Raw genomic sequence first — 20,838 nt, forward strand, 5'->3', positions numbered from 1 at the left:
CCCTGCACTGCCCTGAGACACTGGGCTTTGGGCGCAAGCCAGCCCATGAAGGCGGGTGGTGGAGGATGTGATGGAGGGGCCCAAGTGCGGAGTGTGTGAACATGGGCACAGAAGCAATGGAGAGCCCACACCAGAACCTAAGGGAATCCTACACAAACCACATGCCAATCTGGACTCTAGGGGAGGAGCTTCAGAAACATACTCAAGGATTTGGGGACCAGGGGATGAGCGTCGCCCCCTAGCAGCCAAACCAGACTATTCTCACAGCTGCATCCCTGCCCTAGAATGGCCCTCACCCCTAACACACACACACACACACACACACACACACACACACACACACACACACACACACTGCAGCTTTCACAGATCCAGCAGCTGTCTACAAGACTCCACCCAACTCAATGGCACCCTAGGCCCAGCACGGTCTTCCCACCAGGCAGAAGACCACTCTGGGATGGACACAAGGGAAAAGGGCAGGCAGCTGTGTGCACTGGTCAGGACTGCAGGGTCGGGGGCCTGAGTCCCATGTTCCATGGTCCGATGGTCTGATATTGAGATGGGAGAGGAGAAGGGCTTCCTTCCAAAACCTTGGCCTCCTTGGTGAAGTGCATTCAGGTGGATGCTGCCCCACATCACACGAAGCAGGGATCACTAGGGGCCGGGGACATCCACAACATCCCCTCAACAGGCAGGCCGTCCAGGTCCCTGAGCTAGAGACAAGCACACATCAAAAGAAGAATCATTGCACCCTCCTGCCCTCTAGTCTAAAAATACCTGGCCGCAGACCCCACCTTACCCGTCTCCTAGGCAACACCAGGCAACCATTCTGACCTACCTCCAGCTCTGTCACAATCCCTCTCCTCTGCAAAGTCCTCCATCTCCCACCCCTCATCTCCTCCCACCCGACCCTACCCTATACCAATTACCAGGCACCACGGGAAACGTCTCTTTCCATTCTCTAACATCCCCAAGACCCTGTAAGGCATGGAACTCTCTGTATCCTCTGTGGACACCCACCTACCTGTGGCAGGGCCTAGGCACACACAGGACTCACTCAGCTCTTCAAGAGATTCAAGTGGACCTAGGACAGGCAACATAGAAGCTGAGGGACTCTTAACACAAACACCAGGATTCCTGCAGCACACAACCACCCCTATTCCAGGCATCCTCACACAAAATTCCCTCCAGGGGCCCAGATCCATGGAAGAGAAACAATTGTCCATAGACAGAATGGGTCTCCCAACCAGCCTGCATAGAAAAACACCAACAAACACGAAAACACCCAACATCCCACATGCAGATTCTCAATTTCTCAGCTACCCTCTGTCTCCCTGTCCCCCCAACCATCTGTCTATCCTCCTCTACCTCCAATTCCACCTCTATCTCTCTTTCTCTATCCCTCCTTCCTATGTACATTCTAATCCTGGTCTCCAGGGTACTTTGGCCATGTTCAGTCAGGAAATGCTTTGCACTCCCCAACAGGAAGCCTTGCTTCAATGAGCACTGAAAGCATACAAAGGCCCACCTCCACACTGCTGACATCTTCCATGATGGAGCCTAGAAGAAAATCACTCTCCCTGCCACCTGGAGACAAGCCTGTCTATGCTCTTCCAAATCTTCCTCTCTACAAAGCTTCCTGGAGACATTTGATGAGGCTAACAAGGGAGCTTCCTAGTGCTTGGGTTAGGGGTGGAGGCCCTGACCTCCTAGACCTGCCTGGCAGGCCACTTCAAAGGACAGTCCTGCCACCTTCCTGATGGTTCCTGCACAATGCTCTAATCCACCATGCCCCGGCTCGGCCCTGAGCCCCAAAACACACACAGGATGCAACACTCCAAACCTTGTGCTCACCTGACCTGGAGCAGAAGAATGGTGCCCTAAAAGGTTTCCCCTACATGCCAACCTCTTCTTCCCTTTCAACCTGGACTGATGACCATAAAACCCTTATATACTCTGCCTCTTAGGAACTGCTTATGGGCCCTCACAGGACTAGGACACAATAAACCCGGGCACACACAAACACCAAACACACACACAATACACACACACACACACACACACACACACACACACACACACACACACACAAGTGCAACTTCGTGCTCAGCAGTTCTTGGACTCTAGATAGAGCCGTCTGTTAATTTCATAGTCTTCTCTATTTATTCTTCCTGCTGAGATGATGTCTGGACAGGGCAGTGCAGGACAAGGGGATCTTCTACCTTTGACCCTGAGAGTTGTACCTGGGTTTAAGGCAAGGTGATCTAGGCAGGAGAACACAGAAGTATGCAGCCTACAGGTGTGTCCTGCATCCCAGAGGGGAGGCTTGTCAGGGGAGGCAGGGGCCATGAAATCTGGCCTCCATGGTACCTAAGTACTACCTGGCCTGTTTGTGAGCACTCCTGAGTCCAAACCCTTCTCTACCTGTTTCTACTTGGATTCACTTTGAGCCACCACACTGCCTTACTTGGTACACACAACCCGCTTGCACAGGATGATGATGGGTGGGGGCTTTCAGACCCCTTGTAGGGATGTGGGGATGTGTTTCTGGAGCAGGAACCTTTTCTGACAGGACCCAGGCCCTGAATTCCACTTGAAGCACAGATCCAGGGATAACCTGGTAAAAGGAACAAAATGCAAGCCAGAGAGAAGGCCTATCACCAAGAGAGGAATCGGAATGTCAGGGAGGGAATTAAATGCATGATAGACTTCTGGCCTCACTTGCTACATGGCTCTGAGCAGTTTTGAACCTCTCCCAGATACTTGGTAGTATGTGTGTAGTTTGCAGAAGTTTTTGCATGTTTCTGGGAAGGTTCCACCTATAATTCCTGGGTCGCCATTTGGACTTTTTCACATGGTGAGGTAGGCCAGAAGAAATTCCCTACATCAGCCCATATGCATCCTAGAGGGTTTGGATTCTCCATGGTACAGAGACCGCAATTCTTCTGAGAGAATATTTTAGTTTACATACATGTTTTCTATATACAGCACTGATATATATCATATATTTTTATTTTTAATGTATATAGAATATATATATATATATATATATATTATGAGTAGGTTAATTATTCTATCCTGACCCATATAGTGTCAAATGATATTTGAACCCCACTCCATATCTTTGCTTATAATGGATATAAACAAGGAGTAATTTCCTTGATTTAAAAATGTACTTAAAATAGTTGTCGACTTATAAAAAGGTATAACATTCATGGAAGAAGAATTGTAAGATCCCAGAGGTGTCTCAGGTAAAAGCATTTCCTTCAGTGAGCCTGAAAACCTGTGTCTAGATCCTCTGCAAACCATAGCGTTCCTGTCATTCTCGCTTTCTTTAGGTAGATAGAAATTAAAGAAGGAAGCAGAATAAAGCCAAAAATTCTAGGACCACTTCTGTGTGCGTTCAGAACACAAAAATAAAGGAGACCCTGTTTCAGATAAGGTTAAAAATGAAAACTAACTGCTAATATTTGTTCTACCACTGTGTATACTGTGCCTCATGCACTACACATACACACTTTGTATATACACACATACACAGTCATACACACACAGAGAAATTTAAAAGATAAAGTAAACTTCAAAAATAATTCTGCCGTGCTGAATGTGTTACAAGAGTCCTCTTATCTTATCATTGGGTAATGAAAGCAGGAGGATGTCGGGGACAAGACAGTTTGAAAAAATAATAGAGGAAGAGATCCTAAATCTATTCCGGTATCAAATCACCTTGAAGTATACACAAACTTGAGAAAGAGCGATGGCTACGTACAGGAAGTTCCTAGTTCCATGCCTGGTTCACCGACTAAACCTTGATAAACCTTGTAGGGATGCAGAAACTCAATGGAGGGGTAACATCTTTTGTATTGTTTTGTGTTTTATGTCATTCATTATCATTCTAGACGATAGAGGAGGAAGCGTAAGTATACGTACATTTGAGTAAAAACACAGCAAAGAAAAAAATACCCATGGCTATATGTGAACATAATATTCATCGTGGTAAATAAGTAGGAACTATGATATCAATCTCTTCAGAAACTTTAAGTTTTAAATAATGCTGCATTGGAGGCTTATGCTTCAGAATGAGTAACAACAAATACAAGGATACAGAGGCACACCCACAAATACAGACAATGCTCTCATTTGTAAATAATTTGCATTTTTACCTGTATTTTAAATAGGACTTGCTCTTCTTAAGCATATTATGTATTATTACAGACTTTTGTATCTGAAACAATTTCTTATTGAAAATTTTAAATTTTAAGTTTCATTATTGCTTTAATATTCTAGGGAGCAAGTGGTTGTTGGCAGAGTGCTTTTCCTCACGTGTTCAAGTTCCTGGTATCCGCAATCAGTGCTGTAAAGTATTCATAACCTTGATTTCATCTCTTCTCCAGTTCACAAAACTCTAGAGTCTAGACCAGTGAAAATGTGATTGGCCGGTGGTGTATGACTTTAATCCCAGCACGTGGGAGACTTAGGAAGAGGGATCTCTTAGTTGGAGGACAGCCCGGTCTACAGAGTGAGTTCTAGGGGCGGCCAGGGCTACACAAAGAAACCTAGTTTTGCTAACAACAACAACAACAAAAAAAAAAAAAAAAAAAAAAAGCCCCTGAAATTTTGTGAGAACTTGCAATGCACACTCAGAAATGCAGCTGTTTTTAGTAATTTTTTTTCCCTCTGAAACATCCACGAAAGCAAACGTTCTTGCCCTAAGTTTGGGGAACCCGCACAGCCTTGAACAGGGCGGCCACACTTGAGCGATTACTTAGCTCAAACCACCACAACACCCGCGCCTAACTGGCTGTGTACAGGCAGAGAGTGTGTGTGTGGGGGGTGGCTGCTTAGTGCTAAGTCCCTGAGCCCTCTCCGGCCTCCCACAGCCTCCTCTACACCAGGGATGTGATTCCGGGTCCACGAAGCCCTTCCAACAGGCTTTGCAAATGCTGCCCAGTGCACATACTCAAGGGTCCCTAAAGGCATGAAAAAGGCCATCCCACGTGGTGTCTCCTCTACCTGCCCCAGGGTCCCAGCAAAGGCCAATTCCCAAATCTCCCAGGTTCATAGTCACACACTCAGTCAAGGGAGAGGTCCTGGCTCCACAGAGATCGCTCAAGCTACCAGGAAGGTGGGGATGATGCAAGAATCTTACATGGTCCAGGCCGGGCCGTCCTGTGGTCGGATCTCAGCCCTCTGTGGGGGCTGCAACCTCCAGCAGCATGCACTGGGCGCCTCCTACACACTCTCCCGACTCTTAGTTGAGGGCAAGTAGGAAAGGAAGAAAGAAACTCCTGTCCCTCTGAGTGCTGGCCCCGCCCAGCGGATAACTGATCTCTCCTAGATTCGCCCCAGAGTCTCAGAGGGGCAGGAGCTGTGGACCTGGGAAAGCCTCCAAGGTTTCTTTTCTACTTCCTGAGAAAATCTTTAGCTCTATTAAGTGAGACAAAGGGTTACTGAGGGAACCATGTAACGGGAAATTAGCATTTACGGGAAAAACAAGCTTAAAAAAGTTTTAATAAGGATTAAAGTGTTGTGGCACCTCACCCCTTTGGGTGTTTTTCCTGCGTGTATGTGTGTGTACCACAAGCATTCCTTGTGCCCACAGAGGACAGAAGAGGAACTGAGAGGGCACTGGAGTCCTTGGAACTGGAGTTTTAGATACAGATGGCTGTGAACTGCCACAGAAGTGCTGGGAACTGTGCCTGGGTCCTTTGGAAGAGCAGTGGTTGCTTGCTCTTCAGGAGGGTCATGTCCTCAAGTTCTGGCAGGCAACCAGACCAATGGCAACAGCTTATATTGTCTGAGGAAATCTCTTTGACCATCAAACCACAAAACTCAAAGGAGGTTTCACACACCTGTCACCAGATTTTGTCTCCTAATGTCTGTGCTTCCAGGGGAGGGCATTGTTCCCCAGGATGGGATATTTCCAATTAAATTACATGTACATATTTTGTATATGCATTTTTAAGAAAGCCTATGAGAAATAGATCTGCCTATGGATTCTTTCAAACACCATAGAAGTCATTATCCATTCACTCTCCTGCTGGCTTTCCCACCCTATACATTACCCCTCCACCCCATCATTGCCCTCCCCACTTATGTTTTTTCCCATTTCACCTTCCTGTCTTCATGGCACCTGTGCTCTACTACAGAGCCAAGAAACCAAAAGAAATAATTCTTTCTTATGTGTGCTCTGTGCTTATTAAACGTTTTTGTTGTTGTTTGTTGTTTTATTCTTTTAGAGACAGGGTTTCTCTGTGTACCCCTGGCTGTCCTGGACCTCGCTCTGTAGAATCAGACTGTCCTCAAACCCAGAGATCTACCTGCATCTGCCTAAGTACTGGAACTAAATATGTGTGCTACCACCTCCCAGTGTTAATTTTTTTTAATTAGCAGACTAAATGTTGCCTTTCATTATTGTTGAAATGACATTTTACAGATGTGTTTCATTTTATTTTGTTCATTCCGCCTCCCCGCACTCTACCCTGTACCCCTGATTTCCTCTTTCTATCTGATTGTCCTGTACCTCCACTCAAATAGTCCTCCTGTTTGGTTGAAAGCAGCCCATTCTACTAAAAATTCCTTCCATGACTGTTCCTGATACCATTTTTCACATGACCTCAAGTGTGAAACCACCCACTTGTCCATTGACTGATAAATGTTTAAACAAAACACTCAGACCACACCATGTTTTCATTTTGTTGTTTCTGAAACAAGGACTCAAACTGTAGCCTGAGCTGGCTGAACTACATCCCTAGCTCTTTTAAATCAAAATTTTGTTTTGAGACAAGGTCTGGCTACGTTGCCCAAGCCAGCTTTGAACTTCCTCCCCTCCAGCTTTTATCTCCAGAGTAGCCAGAGTTATAAGTTTGCACCATCAGGCCAAACAAGTGAAGAATAGTTTAATTAACGTATCTCATCCAAGTGTGTCTGTAAGTTATTCTGTTCTTTTTCTGAAAAATATTGACAACATATTTGTATATCATTAAATATTTGCATCCTATTCTGGGTGACTGTGCTGAGAACTGAACCTCAATATTAATGTATACCCCAGTCCCTACTTCTCTACATTAGCCCCTATATCTTTACATTTCCTTATTATTTCACTATGTCAGTTAAGGAACTACATATGGCTCAGCATTTGATTGGATCAGGATGAATACTCTTTTTGCTCCAACGATTAGTCTGCCTGAATCAAAGAAGAATATGGATAACACATCATGTTTCAGAAAGTTACTAGGAGGACCTTTGTCTGTCTATTGTCAGACTTTATTTTGTACAGCCAGTTCCCCCACCCCCCAAAAATCTAAAATAACACAGACAGCTGGCTGCCTGTATATGTTTTTGTGTTTGAGCCTCAATCAGTTTTCTGTAGGGAATCATAACCACACCTAAAAGCAAGTTTGCAGTGTCTAAAAATATGATGGGGCCCCACAATGACTATTTCACATGGGCAATAATAATACCACTAAGCTGACAAACATCACCCAAAGATCAACTTTGGACTGCCAACTACTCAGGACAATACTTAAATGGCTAGCTGAGATGATCCAGCCTCACACACTACTTGAACAAAGACTTGAGATAAGCTCTGCACTTTCGCATTATGCAGAGTCTGGACAACAAATGATATAGCTACCTCTCCCAGGACTTGACAATTCAGTCAAAATTTATCTTTTCAGGATCCCCTAAAGATGCCTTTGCCCCCAAACAGCAGGAATTAATTTTGAGAACATAATGCCCACATTCCCAAGAGGTGGGTTGGGTGGTTTTCAGTCTCTCTATGGGTTTTGGATAATTGTCATTGTTCAGGATGGTTGGTTACAAGTTGTTATTGTTAATGGTCAGAAAAAAGGCTAAACAAAGGAGATTAGATAAATTTTGTAGGTAGGTTCTTGTTTAAAAGAAAAGAAAAAAAGTAAAAAAAAATGAGAATATAGATATGAGGTAGATTATTGAATCTGCTCTGAAAAAAAAGACATAGAGATGATAGAACAAAGGGCAACTTATTGAAAAGAAAAAAAAGAAGGGATATAGATATGATGTAGATAAATTGTCAGTTATTGAATCTACTTCCATTATTGAATCTACTTTTAGAAGGCAACTACTAGTTTTTAATATTTAATGTTGGATTGGATTTTTGTATATTGTATAAAAATTATATATAGATACAAATTTGAGAGTGATTTTGTTAGCAAATACTGTATGTAACTGGGCAGTGGTGGCTCACACCTTTAATCCCAGCACTCAGGAGGCAGAGCCAGGCAGATCTCTGTGAGTTCGAGGCCAGGCTGTGTTAGCAACTGAGTTCCAGGAATGGCACAAAGGTACACAGAGAAACCCTGTCTTGAAAAACCAAAAAAAAAAAAAAAAAAAAAGGAAAATACTGTATGTATATTTGTAATCGTGTTCAAGATATTGTACTTATACACTTCATTTCACAATGTAATGCAATTTGCAAGTCCTCAAAACTTTTTATTACCAACTATTAGGATATAAAGAAATGAAAGTTAGTAGTTAGTCATTACAATTGAACTTGAAGTCATATTAAGTATGTTTACAAGGTCAAACTGAAATATAATTTAAGTAGACAGATACAGATTATCTTCAAACACTTCAGAGATCTATGGAATAAGACATTTAAAATGTTTAATAACATAATTTTTTCATTTTTTAATGACTATGGGACATGTCTGCTCCTGGCAGCACCAATCTACTTCAGAGAAGATGGGCATTGAAGAAACTCCATATGGAGTTTACTTTCATTGTGGCAAAAGTTAGCCACTGGGCAAGAAAGTGCCCTCACATCAACTGCTGACAGTATGCTATCCAAAATGGACAAGCAGGACACAAAACAAAGGAGTGCTGATCCTTGCCAAGACAAGGTAGGAAGGCTCTTTCGAAAATCCTGCTTCACAGAGGAGTCTGTCAGATGTGCTAAGCCTATAGACTGAAAATGATATCCCCACATTGCATAGAAAACTCCGGTGAGTGTTCAGGCAGCTGCCTATTTCTGTCATTACTCTCATTTTTTGGAATTTGCATATTTGCACTTCCTAGGTAATCTTAATTTCTTATGGGGACTTTCAGGGTGTTGAAGATTAGATAGTTATAGTTATAGATTTCTTTGTTAAGAAATTCAGAAAATGGGGCTGGAGAGATGGCTCAGAGTTTAAGAGCACTGGCTGCTCTTCTAGAGGTCCTGAGTTCAATTCCCAGCATCCACATGGTGGTTCACAAACATTAATAATGAGATCTGGTGACATCTTCTGGCCTGCAGGCTTACTGTCTACACAATAAATAAATCTTTAAAAAAAAAAAAAAGAAATTCACTAAGAGGTCTAAAGTGTGAAAGTTTGAAAGACATCTAAAGATAGTGCTGGTAATTCAAATTCAGGTAGAAGGTAAATTGGATAGAATTCTTTGGATTCACAAAACCAGGATAGATGGTAGAATATTTTCAGTGAGTTTGTCAAATGCAAATGAAACAGACATTGTCGATGCATTTATTACTTGTATATATTGTTCATAGTTATTGTACTTAATGTATATAGTTTTTCTTATATTAGAAATAACTTTATTTTATTTTTTTTATTTTAGACAATAAAAAGTGGTAATGTGGTGATATTTAATCTGTGTACCTCAATAAAGTTTACCCGAGGATCAGAGGAAAAAGCCAGCCACTATATTAAACATAGAGGTCAGGCAATGGTAGATCAAGCCTTTAATTCTATCATTTGGAAGGCAGAGATCCGTCTGGATCCCTGTGAGTTCAAGGCCACACTGCAAACAGAGCTAGGCATGGTGGGGTATACCTTTAATCCCAGCACTAACCATAAGGGTCTGCAGGTCTGTACAGACAGACAGGAAGTGACAGAGCTGGGCAGAGAAAGGAAATGACATGTCAGAACAGAAAGGCCTATAGGCATGGGTATACAGGAAGTAGTTCTCTTTGTCAGAGGATCTCCAAGTGTTAAGAACATGGCTCGCTCCTTTCAGCTTTTCTGATCTCTCAGCCTTTTATCCCAATATCCGTCTCCGGGTTTTTTTTTTTTTAATTAATAAGACCATATAGCAATTGGTCCTACAGAGGTGAACATTAGGTGGCTCTTAATGGGGTAAAGACAGCCCAAGATAATCTGTCTCAGGTCTTGCATGCTTCCTATTCTTCCTAAGTACCAGAAGTTCCGACAAACTAATTAGATTCATAGAATCTTTAAGATAGGTTTTTGTGTGTGTGCACGCGTGATTGTGGGGTTTGTAGCCACAAGATACACACACACACACACACACACACACATACACACACACACACACACACACACACACACACACACACAGAAACCCACACCCCTCCCACAGAAACACACACACAAACATAGGTTTGGTCCAAGCCTCCCAGTCCCAGATAAAGCCACTTTTGTTTGTTTTTTCACCTGAGACAGGGTCTCCTGTAGTTCATCCTTGTCTGGAACTCTCTGTGGAAACTAAGGTGACTTCAAAATCCTGATCTTCCTGCCTCCAACTTTAAACTGCTGGAATTACAGACACACATCCTGCATTAGGGTAGTCTTTTATTTTGGGGGTACAGTGAGACTGATAGTTCAGGAGATGACAATACTTTTTTAAATTTTCGTTTATTTTATTACATTTTTTTTATTATGTATTCATTGTTCTGCCTGCACATATCCCCTCAGGCCAGAAGAGGGCACCAGATCTCATTACAGATGGCTGTGAGCCACCACGTGGTTGCTGGGAATTGAACCCAGGACCTCTGGAAGAACAGCCACTGCTCTTAACCTCTGAGCCATCTCTCCAGCCCTAAATTTTCATTTATTTTCATTTCATGTGCATTTGTGTTTTTCCTGCATGTATGTCTGTGTGGGGGTGTCAGATTCCCACTAGGGTGGGCAGGGTGGGAGTTGATATGAAGAAGGCATGGGTTCGGAGCTGTAGAAAAGCCCCTTTGTTGTGATGTCTATAGGTAAGAAGGGGTTAGGATAGGTGCTCAGGTTAATGACTGGCTAATTTGAGTGGCTTCAGTGGGCAAGGCCAGACTTACCTAGTAACTGGCCCCAGGGAGATTAGGGTAGGGAAATACTCCTGAGGGCTTGGGATGGAGGGTGAGTTAGCTTCTGTTTTTTTACATGTGAAAGGCAGTAGCCCAAGCAGTTGTTTACTATCTCTAGACCTTGGGCAGGGCATTGTCTCCAGCACCAGCAAAAGCCTAGGAGTTTACCCATCAGAATCACAACAGAAGGAAACTCCTGTTTTCAACAGACTTCTCTATAATATTTCCTTAATTTGTTTTCCTTAGGGATGTCTCAATCAGGAGTATCCTTTTGAAACCAGATCCTCCGTAGAAAGTGAAAGAGTAAAGGCACTGAAATCCCAAGGCAGGAGTGGTTAAAAATGGCTTATTTTATTTGGAGCTGGCGATGGAACCCAGGTTCTCAGACATGCCAAGGCACACCAGCCGCCCCTCGACGGACATTTAAAAGCCTCCATCAGTGTGGAGTTTTCTGCCTCCATTCCCTACAATCCCAACCCCCAGTATTCTTTCCCAGCTGAGGCTCCCCTTATGACCAAGGGCCTGCTGAGGTGCCCAGCCTTGGCTCAAAGGCCCTGACTTCACAGGCTTTGTTTATCCCTTACTCACTTCCTGGCTGTTTGGGTAGAAATAGATAAATCAGAGAGGAGGAGAAGGAGAACATTGGAGCCCATGAGGGTCTTTTTTCTTGGACGAGGAGGTATCTTTCTTTGCTTTCAAGGTCAGCGAGAAATCTCCCAATGTCCCCATTGCCATCTTCTCCTGGAGAGGGATGCTTGGAGGAGGGGCAAATACTCAGGCTGCCATTACATCTTTTAGGAAGTGGGAAGGGAAGGAGCTTGAGACTCCTCCTGATGGTTTTTAGTGCCCTCTTACCCAGCAAGGGAAAGTCAGGAAACACGACAGAATCCACTAACAAGAGTTTTATTAAGATGAGGAGAAAAGGATAGATGTGATCATGCCTGCTGAAAGGACTCGTGTGTGAAGGGGGCAGAGAACATGGGGCCTGTCTTTTAAAGGCCAAGTCCCATCTGTGCACACAGGCCCATGTGGTTATTCCACGTATGCCCATAGACCACGTGGTTGTGCCACGTGCTTACACAACCACAGGGTCATGGGTCATGCAGTACATATGACCCAGAAATGACTAGGTGGAAATGCCTGAGTGTCCTGCCAGGCATGTAGGACCGTGGGGGTCTGGTTGGAATTCCTATCACCTTTCAAGTGAAATTTCCCCAGAGACCCCTTGGCTTGGATAAGAGGTCTTCACTGGTCTGCAGAAGCCCTTCCTGATTTGCCTAGTTTTTCTTCTCTTTTTTCTTAGGGAGTAATGGCCATTCACAAGTCAAAAGCCATTTACCCTGTCGATTGCCTGGACATGCACAGACCTAAATGGCTTTGCGAGAGTCTCCAGAGGCAGAAATCCTTTGCTCTCTCCTTGCTAGAAAAGAATGCTTAGGAGAGCTAGAAAGATGGCTCAGCAATTAAGAGTAAGGACTGCTATTCCAGAGGACCAAGGTTCAATTCCCAGCAATCACAAGGTGGTTCACAACCATTTGTGACTCCTGTCCCAGGGGCTCTGACACCCTATTTGGCCTCTGTAAGTACCAGGTACACAGTCATATGCAGGCAAAACACCCATACACAGAAGCAGAGTATGGAGAATGCTTAGGGCTGAGAATGTAGTGCATTTGGTACAGTGCAGGAGCACAGAGCCTTGGTTTTAGATTCCCAGACCCAAGTAAACAAAGCATGGTGGCACAAGCTTATAAATCCAGCACTTAAAGGGTAGAGTCATGGAGGATCAGAAGTTTCAAATGTCCCCCAGTGATTCAGAGGCTAGCCTGGCACACACAAAAGCTTGTCTAGATCATTAATTCAAAATAATGTGTGGCTGGGCAGTGGTGCTGCATGCCTTTAATCCCAGCACTCAGGAGGAAGAGGCAGACAGATCTCTGTGTTCTAGGACAGCCTGGTCTGCAGAGTGAGTCCAGGACAGCCAGGATTACACGGAGAAACTCTGTCTAAATAAACAAAAATAAATACATAAATAAACAAAACAATAGTAATGTGGTGGATGTGGGCGCTCTGGGAAGATGGCTTCGTGGTTAAGAGCCCTGGCTGCTCATCCAAAGGGTTGAGGTTCTATTTCCAGCATCCACATTGTGACTCATAGCTGTCTGTAACTCTAGTCCCTGGGGATCTGACAAGGTCTTCTGGTTACTGTGGGTATCAGGCACATACACCGTGCTCTAATATACACTCAGGTAAAACAGTCATCATATAAACATATATGTGCTAATTATTTTTTACGTTTTCTGTATGTTTAAAACTATCTGTTTTGTTTCATGTGTTTGAATGTTTTCCCCTGCAGGCACCTAAATGTAACAGAGGCATGCAGTTCACACAGGGGCCAGAAGAGGGCATCCTATCACCTGGACTGGAGGTTTAGGCCCTTAGGAGCTGCCTGCCATTTGTGTGCTGGTAAGGGAATGCTGCTTCTCTGCAAGAGTGGAAAGGGCTATTAAGTGCTGAACCATCTCCCCAGCTGATGAACCAGGCTGCCTCCATGTTAGGCTGAAAGCCATCTTATAGCAAAGACAAAGTAGGTTCATTCCTGTTGATGATTCAATCTGTTTCTCAATGATTTGGCTATAACCCACCTGCAAATGCCAGCATACCTGGCTGTTTCTGCTTAATGTAGTTTTTCTATTTACCAGATTTTCAAATTATTTTATTTTTTGAGGCAGTATCTCTCACTGACCTTTACTCATTCTGTTCAGATTCCTAACTAGTGAATTCCAGAAACAACAAAAAATAAATAAAAGAAAAAAAACCTTGTCACCCCTAAAGGAGATTTATCAAATGTTTCACTCTTATATTTGTATGACTTTAGAAATTGCACTGTATTTATAAAGTCCTTGTCAAACTTTCAGATAGAACGTATAACTAAGTTTCTTTCTTTATCTTTATCTTTTTTGAGACAGGGTCTCTGTATAACCCTGGCTGTCTTGGAACTCACTCTGTAGACTAGGCATGCTTCAAACACACAGGGATCCACTTTCCTCTACCTTCTGATTACTGGGTGTTATGTAAGGCATGGATCACCGGTGCCAAGCCCCTTTCTTCTTCCTTCCTTCCTTCCTTCCTTCCTTCCTTCCTTCCTTCCTTCCTTTATTTCTTTATTTCTTTCTTTCTTCCTTCCTTCCTTTCTGACATGGATTCCCCAAGCTGCTGAGGCTGTCTTAGAATTCACCATGCTTCTGCTTCAGCCTCCCATGTGTTGTAACAACAGGTGTATGTCATCATGTTTATCCAAACTATGTTGTAATGTTGTCATAGAACTAGATTCTAAAAGGACTGGACTTCATGTTATTAATCACGCAAAACCTTAAAAGGGCATCCTAACCCTGTCCTTGTCAGCTGAGGTTCATTTTTTATCCCAGGGGACAATAAGTCATGATTGAGATATTTTTGGTGGACACAACCAGGAGCTTGGTTGTGTAGACAGAGGCTACATGATACTTCTACACTCCCTGCAGTGCTCAATTCCCATAACCTATCTAGAGGCTCACAACACCATTCTTTAACTCCATTTCCAGAAGATCTGACAACTCTTCTGATCTCCGTGGGCATGACATACATGTAATGTGAACACACATGCAGGCAAAAACATTCCTTATGAGCAAGCCAAGCAGTTCTTTAGCATGTGTCCAAAGTTCTTGACATCCTACTCCAGATACTTGTTTAGTCTTGTTCATTGCCACTCTGTTCACATAGACTAGGAAAAGGAAATAACCTAAGTAGTTTTCAACTAATGAATGGGTAATGAGAATGCAGTACATATACACTGTGGAATACTATTCATCTGTAAAGAAAATGAAATCTAGAGGCAAAGAGATGGAGCTAGAAAATATTATATTAAGTGAATTAACCCAGACACAGAAAGTCAAATGGCACATTTGTTCTCATTCTTCTGTGATTCCTACCTCCAAAACTTCAGATGTGAATATGAAACCTGGTTGTGGTGGTACATTCCCATAGGATTTGCTAAAGGAGGCAGAGGCAGGAGGATGTGGAGTTAGAGGCTGGCCTAGGAGGCTTGCTAAGGAGAAGCTTTGGCCGGGGCCCAGCCACAAACAGTGGCAGTGGGACCATGGAGGCAGCATCTGCTGCTCTGAGTTGCTGGTTGCTTCTCATCTTGTTGGTGACTGCGGTGAACTCTGCTACCTGGGATGAATGGTTTACTGCTGTTTGTTCAGAGAAGAATTGCCAGGACCATTGTGTTACAAGATAGCATCAGCAAAGGTCAGTTTGGAAAAATTTGACAAGTCAAATGGTGGGGAGAAATGGCTGTGAAGATATTGTCTTCTAGGTTAGAACATTCATGGTTCTGAGAGACAGACATTTATCAGACTGTGATTACTCCAAACCACAGAGACGGCACACACAAACACACAAATTCTGCACAGAACCATGACCATACCTAAAAGCAACTTTGAAATCTTCAAAACAATGATGGCACCCCACAACAATGATTCCATATGGACTATGGTAAAGCCATTAAGCTGATTAACACCACAGAAAGATCGACTTTGGACTACAAACTGCTCAGGACAATTTTGAGATGGCTAGCTGAGATGATCCAGCCTGACAGACTACTTGAACAAGGACTTGAAACAAGCCCTGCACTTTCTCATTATGCAGTAACTGGACAAATGATACAGGACTTGACAATTAACCACAAAATTTCTTTTCAGGATTCCCTAAAGATGTCTTCACCCCCCAGAAAGCAGGAAGTAATTTTAAGAAAATGATGCCCACATTCCTAAGATTTGGGATGGGAGGTTTTTGGTTTTTTAATGAGTTATGGATATTGTCATTGCTTATGATGGTTGGTTACAAGTTGTTAATTGTTCGTGGTCAGAAAAAAAGCTGAACAAGGAGATTAGATACAGAGTTTTTGTTTAAAAAAAGAAAAAAAAGAAAATATAGATATGCGGTAGATCATTTAATTTACTCTGAGGAAAAAAATAAATAATAGGATAAATGGGTAGACCATTGAATCTACTCTAAAAAGAAAAGGGGAAGATATAGAAATGACAAAAGGTAGATTATTGAATCTATTATAAAAAAGATAGAATATGGAGATGATAAGATATAAAGGTCTGTTATTGAATCTACTTTTAAAAAGGAGCTACTTGTTTTAAATAGGATAAGTAATGAATTTTTTTTGTCTGAATTTGTCAAATGTTAATGGACTGGACATTGTTATATATTAATGGAGTTTTTCATTTGAATCTGTCAAATGTTAATGGATAGACATCATTAATGTAATTCTTGACTGTATATATTGTATATACTTATTGGATATAGTTTTTCTTGTATTAGTTATAAGATTTTTTAATTTTATACAAAAAAGGGGGAAATGTGGTGGTATTGTGTTCCCTAAAGTATTGTGTACCCTAATAAACTTATCTGGAGTCAGAAAGCAGAAAAGCCACTAGATATAGAGGTCAGAAAACAGTAGCACACACGCCTTTAATCCTAGCATTCCAGAGGTAGAAATCCATCTGGATCTCTGTGAGTTCAAGGCCACACTGGAAACAGCCAGGCATGGTGACTCACACCTTAATCCCAGGAAGTAATGGCAGAAAGCAGCTAAGTATATAAGGCATAAAAACCAGGAACTAGAGCTGGTTAAGGTTTTAGGATTTTGAGCTGTGCAGTTCAGCTGAGATCCATTGGGATGAAGACTCAGCGACTTCCAGTTTGAGGAAACAGGATCAGCTGAGAATTGGCAAGCTGAGGTGACTGTGGCTTCTGTTTCTCTGATCTTTCAGCATTCACCCTAATACCTAGTCCCGGGTTTGTTTTTATTAATAAGAACTTTAAAGACTCCTGCTACAATATGGGATATGGACATTGCCCTTGGCTGTCTCACAGAAGTTGCAGATAAGTCTCTCTTGCTTAAAATACCATGTACTTCAGACACAGGACTGAAAGGATCCAAGCTGGATCTGATCTGAAAGTCTGCACCCTGAGGACTAGTTTTCATAGTCCTGGGTGCTGTGCAAGCAGCCAAGGGAAGGAAACAACAAATACACCTAGCCAGCTGTGACACCAAAGTACCACAATGAAGAGCTTAGCAAAATACTGCTAAGCATGTATTGTGGAATAATTATTTTGTACACTGTAAAGATGTGTCTTTGCCAAGGCACCTTCTGATTGCTTTAATAAAGATCCAAATGGCCAATAGCTAGGCAGAAAGAGGTTAGACAGGACTTCCAGGAAGAAAGAGAGCAAGAGAGATGAATCTAGGCGTGTGGCAGACACCAGGGTACGTGGAGAGGAAACAGAAGGTGCAAGATGGAAGAGAGGTAAAAAGCCATGAGGCACAACATTGATTGATATAAATGGGTTAATTTAAGTTATAAGAGCTAGTGGGACAAGCATAAGCGATAGGCTGAGCCTATGATTAATAATATGTCTCCATGTCATTTTTTAATTGTAAGCTGGAGGACCAAAGGAAAAAGTGTATGCAACAGCAGCACTTACATCTTGGCTATAACCAACAGAATACTGAAGATGCTGGCACATATTTTTAATCTCAGAATGAAGGAAGCAGAGGCAGGGGGATCTCTGTGAGTTTGAGGCCAGACTACACATGGTTTTCAGTCTAGCTAGGTCTAGATGGTAAAACCCTGACTCAAAAAAGAAGATAATGAAATTGGGCAGTAATTAAAACCGTGATTTTAAATGTACCCATTGTTACAAATTGTATTGTGGCTCAGTGCTATGCTGGGAAGGATCAAGAAGTGAGTGGGATGTCCTAATTGTCTCTTCATTATTCGCTGACTCACTTATAAGGTGAGGGGAGCTCAGCTGGCCTTGCTGTCTTCTGCCACGTTTCTTTTATTATTTAAATTTTTATTTATGTTTTTTTCATTTTACATACCAATCACTGTTCACCCTCCCTCCCCTTCTCCTGCTTCCCCCCAATCTCCCCTCATCCTCTTCCCTGGCAATGGGACCAGAACTTATGCCGTGTACATGAACTGGCTTTATTTTTTAATTTTTTAATTCATTTTACATACCAACCACAGATCACCCTCACATCCCTCCTCCATCTCCTCGCTCCTTCCCCCCAAGACTCCCCCCATCACCTCCTCCAAAAGGGTTAGTACTTCCATTGGGGAACAGCAAACCCTCCCCCATCCCCTCCTCCAAAAGGGTTAATCCTTCCATTCAGTTGAGGCAGGACCAAGCTTCACCCCCATGCATCAAGGGTGAGCAAACAATCCAAAGGTAAGAAATCTAGAAGCTTTTACACAATTTTTTGAACCGAGCCCTAATTCTCCTAAAAAGGGTCTCCAAAATCTGGAGTAGAATTATCATACTCCATAATGAAATGCTTGAGTTCTTCAACATGTTGCTCACCTATTTCATGCAAACTCTGCTTCATTGCAAACTGTATAGATTTTTCTAACGAACGATCCTTTTCAACCAGCCTTTCCACCACCATCCCGAAAGTTTCACAGACTTGTCGGTAAACCTTCTCAATCTTAGTGATTTTTGATGCAATCGCTTTTGAGCGAATGCTAAGCTGGCTATCTTCACACAATTCTGGGCCAGCTGTTGTGTTTGACTCGGGTTCTTCTGTCTGGTTGATACATAATGGTTCCTTGGATCCCGTCTCAAACTCGGAAATTTCAGCCAAGTTATTTACTTCTGACTTCTTGGGATTTTCATTAGCCCTCTTGCATGAGGCATCAGCCTGTTCCTTCTCAGTCAGCCGGCTGGGGCTTTTTAACACCTTGGATGAAGAACTTGAGGGCACAGTATCTCTTGATGTTTTCAAAAACTGGATGGCTCTCTCTTTCCATCTACATCGAGACTGATGGAAGGAGCGCATCCTGCTTCTACTGCTGAGACTGGATCCAAATCTGCTGTGTAGCGAGTCCTTCCCGCCCACATGTGATTCTCTCAAAAAAGGAGCGCCCCGTTTATGGGGAGAGCTTTGTCTTGAATAATGGGAAGAATAGAAACGTTTTCTTCTAAAGCCGTTTCTCATGGCCCTGTATGGAGGCTGTTGTCTTGTGGAATACTCATCTCTTGACCATCGGTAGCCATAATGGCCTCTTTTGTAGGGTGGGGCTCTTCTTGGATCCTGAGTAAAACAGCGGCCCTTGCCCCATTCTTGGTAATCAACATGACAGTAGTATCTACTGTAGCCTCCTTCCTTGGGTTTGGCTAGCAGAGAAGATCTCTTGTCTCCCACAGGTGGTCTCTTTGGCACAACATTAATTAATCTATGGTTGCCATCGCTGGGATGGTTCCAAGGAGGCGCTTGTTTTCCTGGAATTCGCTTGTAGTCATACCATCCCTGTACTTGTTTTCCTGGAAGTCGCTTGTAGTCACACCATCCCTCAGACCACATTTCATCTGTTTTGGAAGCCACTGGACTTCTGCGAACAGAAATGCGTACTTCCCTTCCGGTTCACTTTCAATTTCCAACCACACTCATGGCTCAGCTCAAGAATCTGTTATTGTCTAAAAATTCGTCATCAGAACTCCCCAATAAGTACGTTCCACCGATGCTGCTGAAACCGCACCAACAGCTCTCTAATTAAACTTAGGCCTACTCAACAGCACGGAAATCATGGCAGGCACTTGTAAGCTAGGAAATTACCTGGGGCTAGTGAGGGCATGTGTCATACAGGAGAATGCAGTACCACCACTTGACTAAATCAGTACAATTCCTAAGTGAATTCCACTTCCTACAAAAAAGTGTAGCTCTCACCCCTCACCAAAAAAAGCTTCTCTTTGCAACAGAGAGAGACCATTGCAGAAAACCACAACCACTCAAAATCAGAGAACAAGTGATTGTGGGGTTTCTAGCCCCAAGATACACACACAAAACTCCTGTGCCTAAGGCTCAGGGAGCATCATTAAGACGAAGAGGAAAGATTTTAGGAACCAGAAATGAAAGGGAAGCTTCACCCATGATATTTCAACAATATGACTGCCTAAACAAGACCTGAATAAGGACAATCCAATCAATATGCTAACTTGAAGGGGGAAATCTCATAGGGTTCCAACTCTAAACAAAGAACTACAGACTGCTAAAGAATTAGTCTTCCCCAGGGATCACCCTTTTAACTGGTTATCAATATCAAGAGGTCAGCTCTGAAATCAAATACATATACAAGCAACACGAAATAGATTGGAAACATTGTATTTATATATTTGTGCGTGTGTGTGTGTGTGTGTGTGTGTGTGTGTGTGTGTGTGTGTTTGTGTGTGTGTGTGTGTGCATGTGATGATCAAGGAAAAGACAACGTAAATTTGAGGGGCATCCGGGAGAAGAGGATATGGAAGGGAAAGAAATAGAGAAGGAAAGGATGTTATTTTTTTTCATTTCTAAAACTTTAAAAATTAAATAAAATATAGATAAACATTTAAAACATATAAGGCAAAAAATAGAAGCACATAAAATATTTATTTAACAGTGAACAAATTTAAAATGAATCAAAATTAATTTACACAATAGCAAAAAATCATAATATTCTAATAAATTTCACTAGTGAAAAATTAAAGTACCTTAAACTACAAGCTTATAATATATTTATTTAACATATTGAACAAATGTAAAATTTATTAAAATTAATTTATATAACAGGAAAAATCATAATGTCATAACATTTGGCCTTTTATTTTCATTAACCCTAATGTTGAAGTTACCCATACTTGAGTCATAGAACATGGCAGAATCAAGTTGGTAATGATCT

The 20,838-nt window shown here is 42.5% G+C and overlaps 1 protein-coding gene and 1 long non-coding RNA gene across 3 annotated transcripts in view; one reads left to right on the top strand and one right to left on the bottom strand.

Moving 5' to 3' along the window:
* Positions 1–20,838, top strand: part of LOC143270892 (uncharacterized) — a 71,839-nt gene that overhangs the window by 29,145 nt on the left and 21,856 nt on the right. The window contains exon 2 of the long non-coding RNA XR_013048109.1: positions 13,422–13,531. This is a non-coding gene — a long non-coding RNA (uncharacterized LOC143270892). The remainder of the gene's footprint in view (positions 1–13,421; positions 13,532–20,838) is intronic.
* On the bottom strand, positions 18,408–19,121 carry LOC143270966 (periphilin-1-like). Of its 2 annotated transcripts, XM_076562481.1 has the most exons (2): positions 18,864–19,121; positions 18,408–18,743 (listed from the first exon to the last, which is right to left on the bottom strand). In XM_076562481.1, the coding sequence occupies exons 1-2, from the start codon at positions 19,119–19,121 to the stop codon at positions 18,408–18,410; spliced, it is 594 nt and encodes a 197-aa protein (XP_076418596.1). The 2 variants fall into 2 exon arrangements, with proteins under 2 accessions (XP_076418596.1, XP_076418595.1); XM_076562480.1 differs by having other exon boundaries at positions 18,408–19,121.

Source organism: Peromyscus maniculatus, chromosome X (assembly GCF_049852395.1).
Source record: "Peromyscus maniculatus bairdii isolate BWxNUB_F1_BW_parent chromosome X, HU_Pman_BW_mat_3.1, whole genome shotgun sequence".
Classification (NCBI taxonomy): domain Eukaryota; kingdom Metazoa; phylum Chordata; class Mammalia; order Rodentia; family Cricetidae; genus Peromyscus; species Peromyscus maniculatus.

Bases quoted from the DNA above. Each gene is read 5' to 3' on its own strand.
- LOC143270966 (XM_076562480.1), bottom strand. From the start codon at position 19,121: ATGAGAAACGGCTTTAGAAGAAAACGTTTCTATTCTTCCCATTATTCA.